The sequence below is a fragment of the Staurois parvus genome, unplaced genomic scaffold, assembly GCF_062004578.1.
Source record: "Staurois parvus isolate SC_StPar_1 unplaced genomic scaffold, SC_StPar_1.0 ptg000029l, whole genome shotgun sequence".
Lineage (NCBI taxonomy): Eukaryota > Metazoa > Chordata > Amphibia > Anura > Ranidae > Staurois > Staurois parvus.
In genome coordinates, this window is record NW_028317825.1 from 3,506,940 (window position 1) to 3,522,127 (window position 15,188).

Here is a 15,188-nt window from a genome sequence, read left to right on the forward strand (position 1 = left end):
GAACACAGTACAGCGAGGTGATGTAGAGATGCAGTGAGAACACAGTACAGCGAAGTGATGTAGAGATGCAGTGAGAACACAGTACAGCGAGGTGATGTAGAGATGCAGTGAGAACACAGTACAGTGAGGTGAAGTAACGCTGCAGTGAGAACACAGAACAGCGAGGTGACGTAGTGCTGCAGTGAGAACACAGTACAGCGAGGTGATGTAACGCTGCAGTGAGAACACAGTACAGTGAAGTGACGTAACGCTGCAGTGAGAACACAGTACAGCGGGGTGACGTAGAGATGCAGTGAGGAGAACACAGTACAGTGAGGTGACGCAGCGATACAGTGAGAACACTGTAAGGAGACCTGACGAACGCTGTAGTGAGAACACAGTACAGTGAGGTGACGTAATGCAGCGCTGTACTCAGTTCTGACGCACTCGGGGAATACGGGACGGCGGTGTTCTCCGGTCTGCACACCGCCTATGACATAATGCTCCTGTGGGTTCTGGCATACACACAGCGCATCCCTTCCCAGGGAAATGTGGATGGTCGTCCTTCCTCCTCCCATTCTGCTGTGCTGTAGCCTCTGTGGGTAGCGGCACACTTCCCATGCTGGGGACACACAGAGGAGCAGGGAAGCTCGGATAGAGGCGGGACGGTCCCCTCATACTGCCCGCTCTGCACACACCGGCCGAGCCGCCTCCCTCCCTCCCGGCTCTGCGGCCTCACACTTCGTGGGGTGAATGAGGTTGATGTTACTGTGCTGCAGCTGGAGTGAGGAACACATGGGGGAAGAGGAAGGTGAGGAGGCATGGACACCATAATACCATATACAGGATGCTGGGGGCAGGGAGGGGGGCTGCTGGATTCACTGGGGGTGTGCTATATTCTCAGTGCCATATGATGTGTTCAAGGGGATCTGTTCTGACTTCTGAGGGGTACATGTGTATTGTGGGGTGCATTCTGTATTTTGTGAGGTGCATGTATTCTAAGGGGTGCATTCTGGATTCTGTGGGGTTCATGCTGTATTTTGTAGGGTTCGTTCTGTATCCTGTGAGGTTCATTCTGTTTTCTCTGGTGGGTATGCTGTATTCTGTGGGGTGCACTCTCTTTTGTGGGGGTTTGTGCTGTATTCTGTGGGGCGCATGCTGTATTGTGTGGGGTTCACTCTGTATTCTGTGGTGGGAATTGTGTATTCTGTGGGGTTTACTCTGTATTCTGTGGGGTTTGTGCTGGATTCTATGGGGCGCATGCTGTATTGTGTGGGGTTCCCTCTGTGTTTTGTGGGGTTCACTCTGTATTCTTTAGGGCGCATGCTGTATTGTGTTGGGTTCATGCTGTATTGTGTGGTGGGAATTGTATATTCTGTGGGGTTCACTCTGTGTTTTGTGGGGTTCATGCTGTATTCTGTGGGGTTTACGCTGTATTCTTTGGGGTTCATGCTGTATTCTGTGGGGTTCACTCTGTATTTTGTGGGGTTTGTGCTGTATTCTGTGTGGTTCACTCTGTATTCTGTGGGGTTTACGCTGTATTCTTTGGGGTTCATGCTGTATTCTGTGGGGTTCACTCTGTATTTTGTGGGGTTTGTGCTGTATTCTGTGTGGTTCACTCTGTATTCTGTGGGGCGCATGCTGTATTGTGTGGGGTTCATGCTGTATTGTGTGGGGTTCATGCTGTATTGTGTGGGGTTCATGCTGTATTGTTTGGGGTTCATGCTGTATTGTGTGGGGTTCATGCTGTATTGTGTGGGGTTCATGCTGTATTGTGTGGGGTTCACTCTGTATTCTGTAGGGTGCATGCTGTATTGTTTGGGGTTCATGCTGTATTGTGTGGGGTTCATGCTGTATTATTTAGGGTTCATGCTGTATTGTGTGGGGTTCATGCTGTATTGTGTGATGGGAATTGTTTATTCTGTGGGGTTCACTCTGTATTTTGTGGGGTTCATGCTGTATTCTGTGGGGTTCACGCTGTATTCTATAGGGTGCATGCTGTATTGTGTGGGGTTCATGCTGTATTGTGTGGGGTTCATGCTGTATTCTGTGGGGTTCACGCTGTATTCTATAGGGTGCATGCTGTATTGTGTGGGGTTCATGCTGTATTGTGTGGTGGTAATTGTGTATTCTGTGGGGTTCACTCTGTGTTTTGTGAGGTTTGTGCTGTATTCTGTGGTGGGTATTCTGCATATTGTGTGTTGTATGTTGAGGGGTGTATGCTGTGTTCTGTGTGATGTCAGATGTCTTCTGTGGGGTGCATGTCCTATTCTTCATGATGCCTGCCCTGTACAGTGGGGTGCCTGCTGGCAGGTGCAGGCTGGCTGGGATCTGATGATTCTGCTTGAAGGAGATGACTGAAGCGGATTATCCTGTATTACACTTGGTTGCAGGGCTGCATGTCTACAGTATATGAGTTGTACATTGCAGTCTATAGATGTGTTGGGACAGTGAGCTCCGATGATCCATCCAGTGGAAGTTGCTGCATGTGCTGCTGTTGATGGGGATTCTACAGAGGATGTTGTTTACAGATGGAGAACTGAAAATAATGGAATGACAGTAGAGTGTCACTGATAGGGAATCCCTTTTGGGTTACAGATAAATGCATACAAGCGGAGCTGGGCTGTTGACATCAAAAGTAGATGTAAAGCCAATCAGTAAAGTCTCATGTAAGCTTTACCAGAGCAATCAAGTTTTAAAAAGTAATTTCAATGAATCAAATCAAATGCAGCTTTCATTACCCACTTAATTATAAAGGTCAAAATATATCTTAATACCTGAACCAGGTTTTGCAACTTTGACCTGTGTAAATAAAGCCTTGCAGCTGCTTAAATCAATATTAAACCCATAACCCAGAATGAAATATATTGCAGCTTACCACTCATTAGATGTGGTGGCTGCATTTGTTTTCTTTATTTAGGCGTTTTTCCTTGTTTTCACCCGGTGATCTGACCAGCAACACCAAACTAGAGTTTGGCTTCAAATTGTTAGTGTATCAAAATCTGTTAGTCCATCTAACACTTTGCTTCCCCCAGACTGACAATGCTGCTGACCGAAGGTGGCCCCTGTGCTTTTTCATCCAGAGTGCCCCCAGTCTAGATAAAAGAGCATAGGGGGCAGCTTTGGACAGCAGCATTGTCAGTTTGGGGGTGTTAGAATGACTAGCAGATTTGGGCTGCTTTTACACTGAACTGTTTTTCATCCACATTTGCGTTAAAATAAGGAAGAAAAACGCGTGACCATGTATCCCTATGGAACTCTTCACACTAATCAGTTGCAGGTCCATTGGAGGGCAGTATTTTCAACAGGAAACCAAAATCAAGAACATGGGGGCATGACCTTAAACTAACTGAAGGAAAGTTCAAAACTAATCTCAGAAAGTATTATTTTACTGAAAGAGTAGTTGATGCTTGAAATAAACTTCCAGCAGAGATAGTGAGTCAGTGAACAGTAAATAGCTTCAGACATGCTTGGGACAAGCATAGATCTACACAAAAAAGCTAACGAAGAAAAAAAAAAAAGGGCAGACTTGATGGACCTTTTGGTCTTTTTCTGTCATAACGTTTGTATATTTCCATGTTTCAGTGCATTTTTCAAAGTCCTGCTTGTTGCATTTTGGTGCAGGCTTGGTGCGGTAAAAAAATGCACCAAAATCACACCCCCCCATTGAAATAAATGACAGATGCAGCAAAATCGCATTGTGTTTTTGGTGCATTTTGAGTTACATGTCCTTTAAAAATGCACAGCAAATCAGGGTGGATAAAAATCAATGATTTGTTTTAAAAAAATCGGATTTTTTTGATTTAAATCGGATTTTTTTGAATAAAATGCTTTTTGGGGAAAATATATTACCATCCAAAGGTTATTCCATCATGAAATAAAGATTCGTTTTTTAATTATGTAGAATAAGGCTGTATATGTTTAATTTTTTTGGTAAATAAATTCCATTAATCCATTCACAATGTCATGCTCTTCCAGAGGTTTTTGTAAGATTATTGGGCAGTTTCTCTGCCTACAAGATATTATCACAGAAGCTTGGTTTACTTTTGCAGTTCTCAAAACTGAATTGGACTCAGCGGAGATCACATACCTCTTCTTCACAGCAAAAATGTTATAACATGAACAGAGTTAAGAAAAAGACCTTAATCCTAACTTCTACAAACCTATGAATACAGAATCAACCCATTCAGTGCTAAGTTTCAAGAAGTTCAGTGAATAGAATAGAAACAATATTTTTCTGATTGTTTGGAGTGGAATAGATCTGCACAAGAAGAAAGTGAAACTAAGTGTGAGGAGGAAGGGGCTGACAGTCTAAGTTTCTTAAAATACATATATTTTGTTTAGCCAAATTAGTTAACAAACATGGATGTTTGTTTAAGCAAATAACATATGCTGTAATGTTATTGTTTCAGTTGAATAAATCTATTTAAATTATTATTATTAAGGTAATGATTATTTTTCTCCTTCCTAAGTACACAGAAAAGTTGTCCAAATATGAATGATTAACCTATTAAACTGGGGATAAAAAAACTAATATGAAAAGGTATTCTAAAAATCTTCATCTACTTGCATATTAAAATTATACCAGCAAGAATTAGTCTATGTAGAAAACTATGATTTAAATCAAGCCTTACTGACTAGTGATTTAAATCATGATTTAAATCTTGATTTAAATCAGTTTGATTTAAATCAAATCCACCCTGCAGCAAATGCAGTAAAAATGCATAAAAATCACATACACATATTTTGACACAAAACAGTGGGAGAGTATCCTGAAATACACTAACAAATTGAAGCCAAACTTCAACACACTTTATAAGCAGTTACAGCAAGAGTTTTTTACTTTGGGCATAAAGTTTTTACCAGAAATAAAAACTGATCATTGTAAGCCCTACTGTCAGTGGTAAATGGTTTGTCTCAACCCTCTTACTGCTACATCTGTAGGACAGATTGTTCTATTGAAAACCAACAGACTTACTGTCCAAATCACCAGGTGAAATTAAAGTGTTATTAAACCCAGGACCCTGTGTTCACTATATCTGGTCTCCCACAGTACACAGATCATGGAAATGCAATTATTTTAGTAAATATAAACTGCTAAATACCTTTTCTCATCAGCAGTTAGAGCAGTCTTGTGGCTTCTATCAGTGTTCAGCAGAGCACTGGTTAAAGCTTGTAGGAGGTGTTTTCTCTAGGAGGCTGCAGTACCCCTGACCTCTTTCTGGACAGTGCAGATTGCATGTGACCAGCACAGGGCCACTCTCCCAAGAAAAAGAAAAAACCTCTAGCAATACACACCAAGCTGAGCATGTGCAGTGTCTCCACACAATATGTCTTATCCGGAGATAAGAGGGAGACACTGAAAGAAGGGGAGGGTCAGAGAAGACAGGATCAAACAACAATTTTACACAATGCAGAGGATTAACACCTTAGGTTCCACAGTGAGTATAACAAGCATGCTTTACTGCATCTACAGACTGATTTTACTGTTGTAGGTTTAGTAACACTTTAAATTACACACAGGTGGACTCTATTTAATAATTAGGTGACTTCTGAAGGCAATTGGTTCCACTACTTTTCTTTCTGCTTTAGAAGGATGCTGTCTCTGTCTGGACAGCTCTGATTGGCCCTGTGCTGATCACATACACTTTCCCAAGAAAACTAAAAAAAAAAACCTCTCTAGCAATACACACCAAACTGAGCATGTGCAGAGTGTCTCCACACTATGTCAGGAGATAAGAGGGGCGCACTGGAAGAAGGAGAGGATCAGAGAAGTCAGGATCAAAGAGCATTTTTACACAATGCAGGGGATTACCCCTTAGGTTCCACAGTAAGTATATGAAGTATGCTTACTGCATATACAGACTGATTTTACTGTTGTGGGATTTAGTGACACCTTAAGGGAGAGAGCCTAAAAATAAAAACTAATCACATCTAGGAATTGGTAAGCTGTAATATAATAAATGTTTGCTTTTAGGTTTAATATCACTTTAAGGTATTCAGGTGAATGATATCTTGTTTTTTTAGGACACATTTGGTGATAAAAGTAAATTAATATCTCCTGATCTTATCTTTTTTTAATATCTAAGGGCTGGCCAAAAAAAGAAAAATATTTTTTGAAATTTAGCGAATATTTCTTGACATTACTGTAGTCTAACCACCAAAGAACAACCCAAAATATTCTTCTGCATCTGACGTTCATGACGATACCTCATACTGTATGTGTGCATTATTTGCACAGAGATGAACTTCTATTTTTATTTTCAGGTAGTGATTGCAGCTGCCAGCAAAGAAGTGGGCGGGGGGATGCCGTGCATTTTTCCACCCCCCCCCTTTTTTTTTCCTAAACTTTAATGGAATGTAACAAGGTGGCATTCCGTTCGTTTTTATGCATGACAATGAAAGTACCAGTCATCAACTGCTTTTTTTGACAGATACCTAATCCCACTTCCACAATTCTCACCTAGGTGAGAATTATGTAATCTTGGCCTGCTCCCCACCCACCCATAAAGGCTGGCGAAGAACCGGCCTCAGTAAAGGCTCATGAGTATCTGTTTCTTAAAAGTCATTAGCCACAATATTTGTAGCTGCTGACTTTTAATATAAAAATAACAATGGAGTTCTTTTTTAAAATGTTTATGCAAGCTGTTCAATTAAAGGCAAAACTTTGGGGAGAAGGGTTGGACTCTCTGTAAAGTTATTATTGCTGTCTTTATTCCTGCTGAGTAGCTTCATCTTTTCCATTTTTCTTGTGACTGATGTCACACAGACAAAAAGTGAGGGGAAATCCAACATTTTAGAGTTCTCACTTGAGCAAAAGGTAAGGGTAAATCATCCAATAGGACGTATGTTTCCTTGACCACTGTCTAAGTCAGGAATACCCCTCATTTCACTGAGATTTTCTCTGACATCCTGTCATGTCAGAAGATGAGGAAAGATCTCCCCTGTGGGACAAAATCAGTAAAGAATAACCTGCTGGGGTTTTAATGCTTTTTTGCCCTATCCAAGACAAAAAAAGTCTATATTTGATGCAGAGAATAATTCCCCTTGATGCCGACCTCAAACAGATATGTGGCCTGATTGGCTATCAAGGTGATCAGTCACTGTGAATTCCGCCCCCGGATATTTTCTCTGAATGGAGGAGAGAGATAAATTGTTTTTTTATCTCTCTGTAAATAGAGAGATACAATGTGTAAAAAACAAAACATTTAAATAAAATTTTAAAAAAGAAAAAATACCTAGGTCAAGGTTTGATCTAGGTCAGTGCCAGGGTTAGTGTTTGGGTCAAGTAAGGGTCAAAGGTCAAGTTATTTGGGGCAGGATTTTTTCTATAATTAGTATCAGAGCCAGTTAGTGTCAGTGTGTTTTAGGTTTTTAGGGAAAAAAAAATGCAAAATGTGTACTATTGATTCTGAGCTGTACTATGGGTCCAAACAACAAATAACATACACATATGTGGTATCGCTGCGATTGCCAGAAGCAGGAGAATTTATTTTGGGTTGTTCTTTGGTGGTAGGTTATGGTAGTAACAAGAAATATACAGCCAAATTAAAAAAAAAATGATTTTTTTTTGTATCATTTTGGGCCAGTTTTCCTTTGATAATAAAAATAAAATCAGGAGATATCCATAACCACTTACCATCAAATGAAAACCCAATTTGTCTTGAACAAAATAAGGTATAATTCACCTGGATGTACAAAGTAGTTGTGATCACATGTACAGTTTAACGAACACATGTCACTAACAAAGTTGAAAAATTGTGCTTAGGCACCAAGATTGGTTTTACCCTTAGGCGTGAAGGGGTTAAACAGCTTACCTTAGGGAACAACCTGTCAGTTTTTTAGGCAGAGCTGATCGGAAGGTCCATTCATCCCATTCATCATTCGTCCATTCATCAGGACAGGTGGGTGTAAACGGACTTGTGTCCATTTACATTAACCTACCTTCGGGTGTGATCGGGTCGTCTAAAAAACAGAAGAGGGTTCCATCTTTTTCCGTTTAGGCAGAGCGGATCAGAGGTAGCCAGCTGTAAATGGACCGGGAACTCTGTTTACTCCCGGCCACCCATAAAGAATCAGCAGATCCTCTGCTGATTGGAACATAATCCACGCCATGTGAAGGGGGCCTAACATTGCAGAATATCCCACTGATTTTACTTTAATACAGTTAAGTCATTTATAGACTACTTTGTCAGGTCAGCTAAAGGTCACCATATACATTACAATCTGATTGTACTATCTCCTTTAGATCTACCAACAGCTGTGTGGTGCAAGGACCTGCCTGATTAATCACTTCCCGTCCGGCCCTTGTACATAAATGGCCGGACGAGAGCAGTGCCGAAGCGGGTGGCCGTCCGTAAACGGCCCCCGCATTCCCTGCCTGTGCGCGCTCCTGGGAGCGCGTGGCACTGCGATCCGGTGCTGCTGTGTGAGGGCCCGATCATGTGATCAGTGATTGGCCAATCAGTGATCACATGAATAGTAGTAAACAAGATGTCACTTCCTGACATCATTGCTTACTACTTGTGAAATCTGTGAATGATCACATGGTACAAGGCAATTTTATTATCTGGTTAGTGCAATCTATACCTATTTCCATTATCACAGGAGTCACGGATATTCTGCTTAACAAGATTATTGACTTTTTCACAGCAGTCACGATTATTTTGCACAACAAGTTTATTGACTGTACCTGTTTGGTATTTTATTTTTATTTTATTGTTACTTATATCCTACCTATTCAGTTTCTGGCGTCTTGTGTGTTACGTCCAGGTTTATTTATTTATTTCATATCTCTATGTTCATTAGCGCTGCATATATATATTTTTCATATATGCTTTTATGTTGTTTATGCCAAATTCTGACCCCACTATCTGAATGTCGTAGCTGTAATCGAGATTTATCAGACCAGGCAATATTTTCCAATCTTCTATTGTTCAACTTTGGTGAGCCTGTGCAAATTGTAACCTCTGTTTCCTGTTCCGAGCTGACAGGAGTAGTACCCGGTGTGGTCTTCGATGTGTTGTGCGTTCAGAGATGGTATTCTGCATACCTTGGTTGTAACGAGTGGTTATTTGAGTTACTGTTGCCTTTCTATAATCTTGAACCAGTCTGCCCATTCATCTCTGTCCTCTGACATCAACAAGGCATTTTCATCCAAACAACTGCTGCTCACTGGATAGTTTCTTTTTCGGACCATTCCCTGTAAACCCTAGAGATGATTGTGTGTAAAAATTCCAGTAGATCAGCAGTTTTTGAAATACTCAGACCAGCCCATCTGACACCAACAACCATGCAACATTCAAAGTCACTTAAATCTCCATTCTGATGCTCGGTTTGAACTTCAACAAGTCATCTTCACCACATCTAGATACCTAAATGCACTGAGTTGCTGCCATGTAATTGGCTGATTAGCAATTTGTGTTACCAAGCAATTGAACAGGTGTACCTAATAAAGCGGCCGGTGACTGTATATCTGTAGTATTTACTTGTCTATCTGCAAAGCTCTAAGTGTAGTTTCTATCAGGTGCTTCATTCCTTCGTTATCAGCATGAGTCACTAATGAGAATTTTTCCCCACACATGAGATACATTTGTGTCCAGAAGGGGGGGAGCTCAGCATAGAGCTTGTCTATACAGAACATAGCTCCTGTGTGCTGTGTAAGGGGGGGGGGGGGGTGAACCTTTCCTCCAATCAACTCTCATGGAGCTGTAACTGCAGCTCCCTGCCCCCACCTCTGTGATACAAATGCAGAAGGATTTTACCTAAAATCAGCCCTTTTGAAGGAATGTTGAGAAGAGAAGACTGCAGACAATCAAGTAAAATGTATGTAGGAGGATATGTTTAATCTCTTTGTATCACCTGAGGCTATTCACTTCACTGGGTATATGAGAAGGTGTACAACCACTTTGAGCTGCAGCAGAGTAATGATCTGGTTACCTTGGTGTCAGTTTGCTAGTTACCTGTAAGTACAGGGTACAGTGACCAAAACCATAGCTGTTGGCAGAGTAGAACTCACCAGGTACTATAAATGGTAGGAGGTCAACTATGTACAGAGGTATATGATGTCCATAATTCAAGATGGATTTTGTATAGTTTAGTTGCAGTGTAACAGGGGAATTTATTAAAACTGGAGCAGACAGAATCTGGAGCAGATGCACATAGTATTCTTTCAGCTTCTATCATTTTTAAAACTTGATGTGATATTAAAGGCTATTTTTTTTTAATTAAAATATTACAATATATTTTACAAATATTACAATATTGCACAGTGCAGTCCTTTACTGTCCACTCCTTTTTCTGAGTGCCCCCTCAGCAAGCTGGGTGCTAATGGGGCTCCTGTGAGTGCATAGTCCTGAGCCAGGCAGTGTGCATCCATAGACATGCACAACGCCAGCAAGCTGTGCCCCCACACCCTCCTCATAGGAGTTTGTCTGACAGCATAAGGAACCTATGGATTCTGCTGCCCTCTGTCTCCTGTGACACCAGAAATAGAGGCAATGTTTGGATGCTCATTGACAGAAAGGAGCAAAGTTTGGGTACAAAGTTTAGGCTAGGCTCACACTGCTGCAGCTGTGATTTGATCTGATTTTCAATGCAGTTATGTAGTGCGACTTGGTTGGTGAATTTAGTTTGCATCTTTTATGGGGCCAAAAGTGCCATGGAATTGCACTAAAATAGCTCTGGACCCCTTTCCAAAATCACTCTGCACTGCATTGATGTGAACAGGCACCATTGAAAACAATGTGATTTCTGTGATTTCCATTGTCATGCGATTCTGTGTAACTCAAGTCATGTCTGAAATCACAAGTGTGAACCAGAACTTTGGTGGAAGACCTGCTACATTCTTTTAAAATATAGTCATACTGGTAGCTGAAAAGACAGAGAGGGAACACATGGAACCACATGCTGTGTTTTGGGGGTGAGTCTATGTAAAACATTGTATCAGTGCAGTGCATGACTGTAGTTTAGGTTTACAGTCTATCAGAAGTTTGGAGGCCGCTATTACATTGGGGAGTAAAGCAGTAAACTGCAACAGTATGGGTAATGATACAATGTAAAGTGATTGATGTTATTTCAGATGGTCTGTGGTTTAGTACAGCATACATTGTGGACAATGATAATGGCTGGCTGTTAATTTGGGTGGCAGTATTAGTGCAGTGGATGGTTGCTAGGGGGGATGGTAAAATGTTTAGTGGCAGGTGCTATGCGATGTTTGTGACAGATGCAGAAAAAACTGGGAGAGTAAGTACAGAACATTGACAGATGGTGGCAACAAGTTTTAATCCTGTAATTGCATCTTTTGAAAAATCACAGACGGTGCAGTGAGCTAGAGCAAATTCAGTGATTTTATAAAATGCATCATGGATGAGCTTTACAGTGCGGTGTATGCTAAAGTTTAGTTATATTAGAGTAGTTTTCAGACGCTTGCATATAACCTAGGTGCTGATGCTGCACTGAACATGGATGGTGATGTACGCTAGCAGGAAATTGAAAGCTATACTGCAGGAGTATCTGAATATTTTAGTATGGAGCACTCTTACAGCAATAGAAACAGAATGGGTACAATGGGTTCTCATAAAAGAAAAAAGATCTGTCACAGATGACTGTCTTCTGCCTTGTGTATTGGCTCTAAAGAGAGCTGTGTAATTTATCATTTAAGGGCTCATGTTCACTGCAGCTGATAAACTCACGTTTAGGAGCTGTTCAGCATTTTTTCAGCAGCCCCTGAACTCACCCTAATGTTTTCCTATGTGTCCATGTACACATCTTCATTTACAGGCATTTGAGTTTACAGTAGTTTTTTTGAACGCAGAAAACTTGCATTCAGCAGTCGATTTTATCAAACTCAAAATGCTTGTAAACGCAGCAAATCACGTTTTTCAGCATTTGTGTTTGAAATTTTTTTTTAAGTCTTTCATTTCCCGATGCTGTCCAGAGCCTTTTTCCATCATGAAAAATGAATGCACAGTGTTTTCAGGGTACTCAGATAGACAAAAGACTGAACACAAGGATGTTCCTATCAAGCTTGTCACACATTGTAATGACCAATTCACACCTCAGACCTCTCCCACCCTTGGAAACAATAGATATGTTAATGACCATTTACACCTCAATTTCCTCATGAAGACCCCCTGCAAGGTGTCCTTAATGACTCACTCCACCAGACACCTTTCCCACCCTTGGAAACAAAAGAAATGTTAATGAGCAACTCACACCTTAGCTAATCTCAACACATACTGCTGTCTCTGCTTCTACTCTGTATTGCTCTGAAACAGTCTGAAATAGTTACTAATTTACCACTTTTCAGTGCATTCTGGGCATTTGGGAGGTTCTACTTTGCTTATCTTTAAAAAAAACGCACATAAACGGGTTATGCAAACCCCGCTAAACAGACTTTTTTAACCTACGTTTTCCAGCAGTAGTTTCCATCGTTCAGAAGTGTCCATGGGGCCTAGGACACACAGTGGGTTTAATGTCCCTAGATTATAGTAAAAAAAAAGTAATTTGTTCCGTGAGGCTGTAGGGAGAATCCTGTATGAATCTTACAGCAAATGAAGGTTGACAGGTTCAAAATAGTTACTATTACTCGAAAACACATCTGAAAACTTGAAGCCTGAAAACTCAATTTTTTTTATCATCAAAGCCCCCCCCTAAGTTACTACTATTTGTATCACTTGCACCTCCTCTCTACATTGCTAATAAAAAACTGATGATTACTGATTCAGGTTGCAACAGTTTACATCAGTTCAGCTCAGCTTACATCTGTTTTTGCATTCATTTTTTTAGTTGCTGAAGAAACTAATTATGACAAAGACATGCTGGTAGATTAATTGGATGCTGTCTAAATTTACTCTAGTATGTATGAATGTAAGGTAGGGACCTTATATTGTACGCTCCTTGAGGGTTAGGGACTGATGTGGATGTACAATATATTTGTAAAGCGCTGCGTAAATTGACGCGTTATACAAGTACCTGAAATAAATAAAATAAATGACTAACGTATAAACAAAAAATATATTTCTTGCCTAAAAACAGACAAATGGACACCATCTGTTTACATCCGATCAGATCTGTCTAAATTAAAAAGGATGCAACCTTGTTATGTGGACCTGAACAGACACAGATTTAAATGGATGATCATCTATTTACAGGGTCTTGAAAAAGTATTCATACCCCTTGAAATTTTCCACATTTTGTCATGTTACAACCAAAATTGCAAATGTATTTTATTGGGATTTTATGTGATTGTTGCACATACGGTAAATAATTCAACTGTGCGAAGGATGGGTCGGGTGAAACCAGAAGTGTTTTATTAGGAATGGCTGTAACAAACACAGAAAACCCTTAATTACATGTAACTGGATATGTTCACTGTAATCACTGTCCTCTATACATTACTAAATATTTCCATATACATTAATAAGTATTTTCCTATACATTAATAAACATCTTTAATTGCAATACTGAATATCTAAACCTCTGCAAATATGCTAATGACCTATTCTGCATAACAATAGCGTATTACAATAGAGAAATCACATTCCCTGTATCTTCCCGCCAAATCACATAGCTGCAATATATATTCACATTTATGCTACAAGTAATCTGATTGTATAATAGTAACAGCGGCATTTACTAACCACCAGGGCACATGTTAAGTCATTTTGTCCTATTTATCATGTTAAACAGCCTCCTGCTTACCTGTAACAAACACAGAAAACCCTTAATTACATGTGACTGGATATGTTCACTGTAATCACTGTCCTGTAGGAAACAAAGTGTTAGCTTTTTAGTTCCTACTTCTGTGTCTTCCTATTATCGCAGGAAGTAGTTCTGCCCTCTTGTGATGGTACAATAAAAATGCAATCACTAATATCTTCTATTGACAAAGATAGATCACTGTTATATTAGGTATTAGGCTTTGGATTTAAATTTTATGGGGCTGCCTATTTTCTACACCTCTTACACTATAGACCAACACAAAGTGGCACATAATTGTGAAGTGGAAGGAAAATGATAAAGGTTTAACATTTTTTTACAAATATCTAAAAAGTGTGGCATGCATTTGTATTCAGCCCCCCTGGAGTCCATGCTTTGTAGAACCACCTTTCACTGCAATTACAGCTGCAAGTCTTTTTTGGTATGTCTATCAACTTTGTACATCTAGAGAGTGACATTTTTGCCCATTCTTTGTAAAATAGCTCAAGTTCTGTCATTGGATGGAGAGCATCTGAGATCAGTAGTTTTAAGTCTTGCCACAGATTCTCAATTGGATTTAGGTTTGGACTTTGACTGGGCCATTCTAACAAATGAATATGCTTTGATCTAAACCATTCCATTGTAGCTCTGGCGGTATGTTTAGGGTCGTTGTCCTGCTGGAAGGTGAACCTCTGCATCAGTCTCAAGTCTTTTGCAGACTAACTGGTTTTCTTCTAAGATTGCCCTGTATTTGGCTCCATCCATCTTCCCATCAACTCTGACCAGCTTCCCTGTCCCTGCTAAAGAAAAACATTCCCAAAACATGATGCTGCCACCAACATGTTTCACGGTGGGGATGGTGTGTTCAGGGTAATGTGCAGTGTTAGTTTTCCGGCCACACATAGCGTTTTTCTTTTAGGCCAAAAAGTTCAATTTTGGTCTCATCTGACCAGAGCATCTTCTTCCACATGCTTGCTGTGTCCTCACATGGCTTTTTGCAAACTGCAAATGGGACATTGTATGGATTTCTTTCAACAATGGCTTTCTTCTTGCCACTCTTCCATAAAGGCCAGACTTGTGGAGTGTACGACTAATAGTTGTCCTGTGGACAGATTCTCCCACCTGAGCTGTGGATCTCTGCAGCTCCTCCAAAGTTACAATGGGCCTCTAGCAGCTTCTCTGATTAATGCTGTCCGTGCGTGGCCTGTCAGTTTAGGTGAACAGCCATGTCTTGGTAGGTTTGCAGTTGTGCCATACTCTTTCCATTTTTGGATGGTGGATTGAACAGTGGTCCCTGAGATGTTCAAAGCTTGGGATATTTTTTTTTAACCTAAACTTCTCCACAATGTTATCCCTGACCTGTCTGGTGTGTTCCTTGGCCTTCATGATGCTGTTTGTTAACTAATGTTCTCTAACAAACCTCTGAGGGCTTCACACAGAACATGGAAATGCAATTATTTTAGTAAATATAAATTGCTAAATACCTTTTCTCATCAGCAGTTCAAGCA

General features: G+C 40.4%; 1 protein-coding gene across 1 annotated transcript in view; it reads left to right on the forward strand.

The window, feature by feature from the left end:
- The first annotated feature begins 223 nt into the window (after nucleotides 1-223).
- Nucleotides 224-15,188, forward strand: part of LIMK1 (LIM domain kinase 1) — a 178,856-nt gene continuing 163,891 nt past the window's right edge. Inside the window, exon 1 of the mRNA XM_089657278.1 lies at nucleotides 224-790. Within this exon, the coding sequence (XP_089513404.1) occupies nucleotides 733-790 (58 nt within the window). The 5' untranslated portion in view covers nucleotides 224-732. The remainder of the gene's footprint in view (nucleotides 791-15,188) is intronic.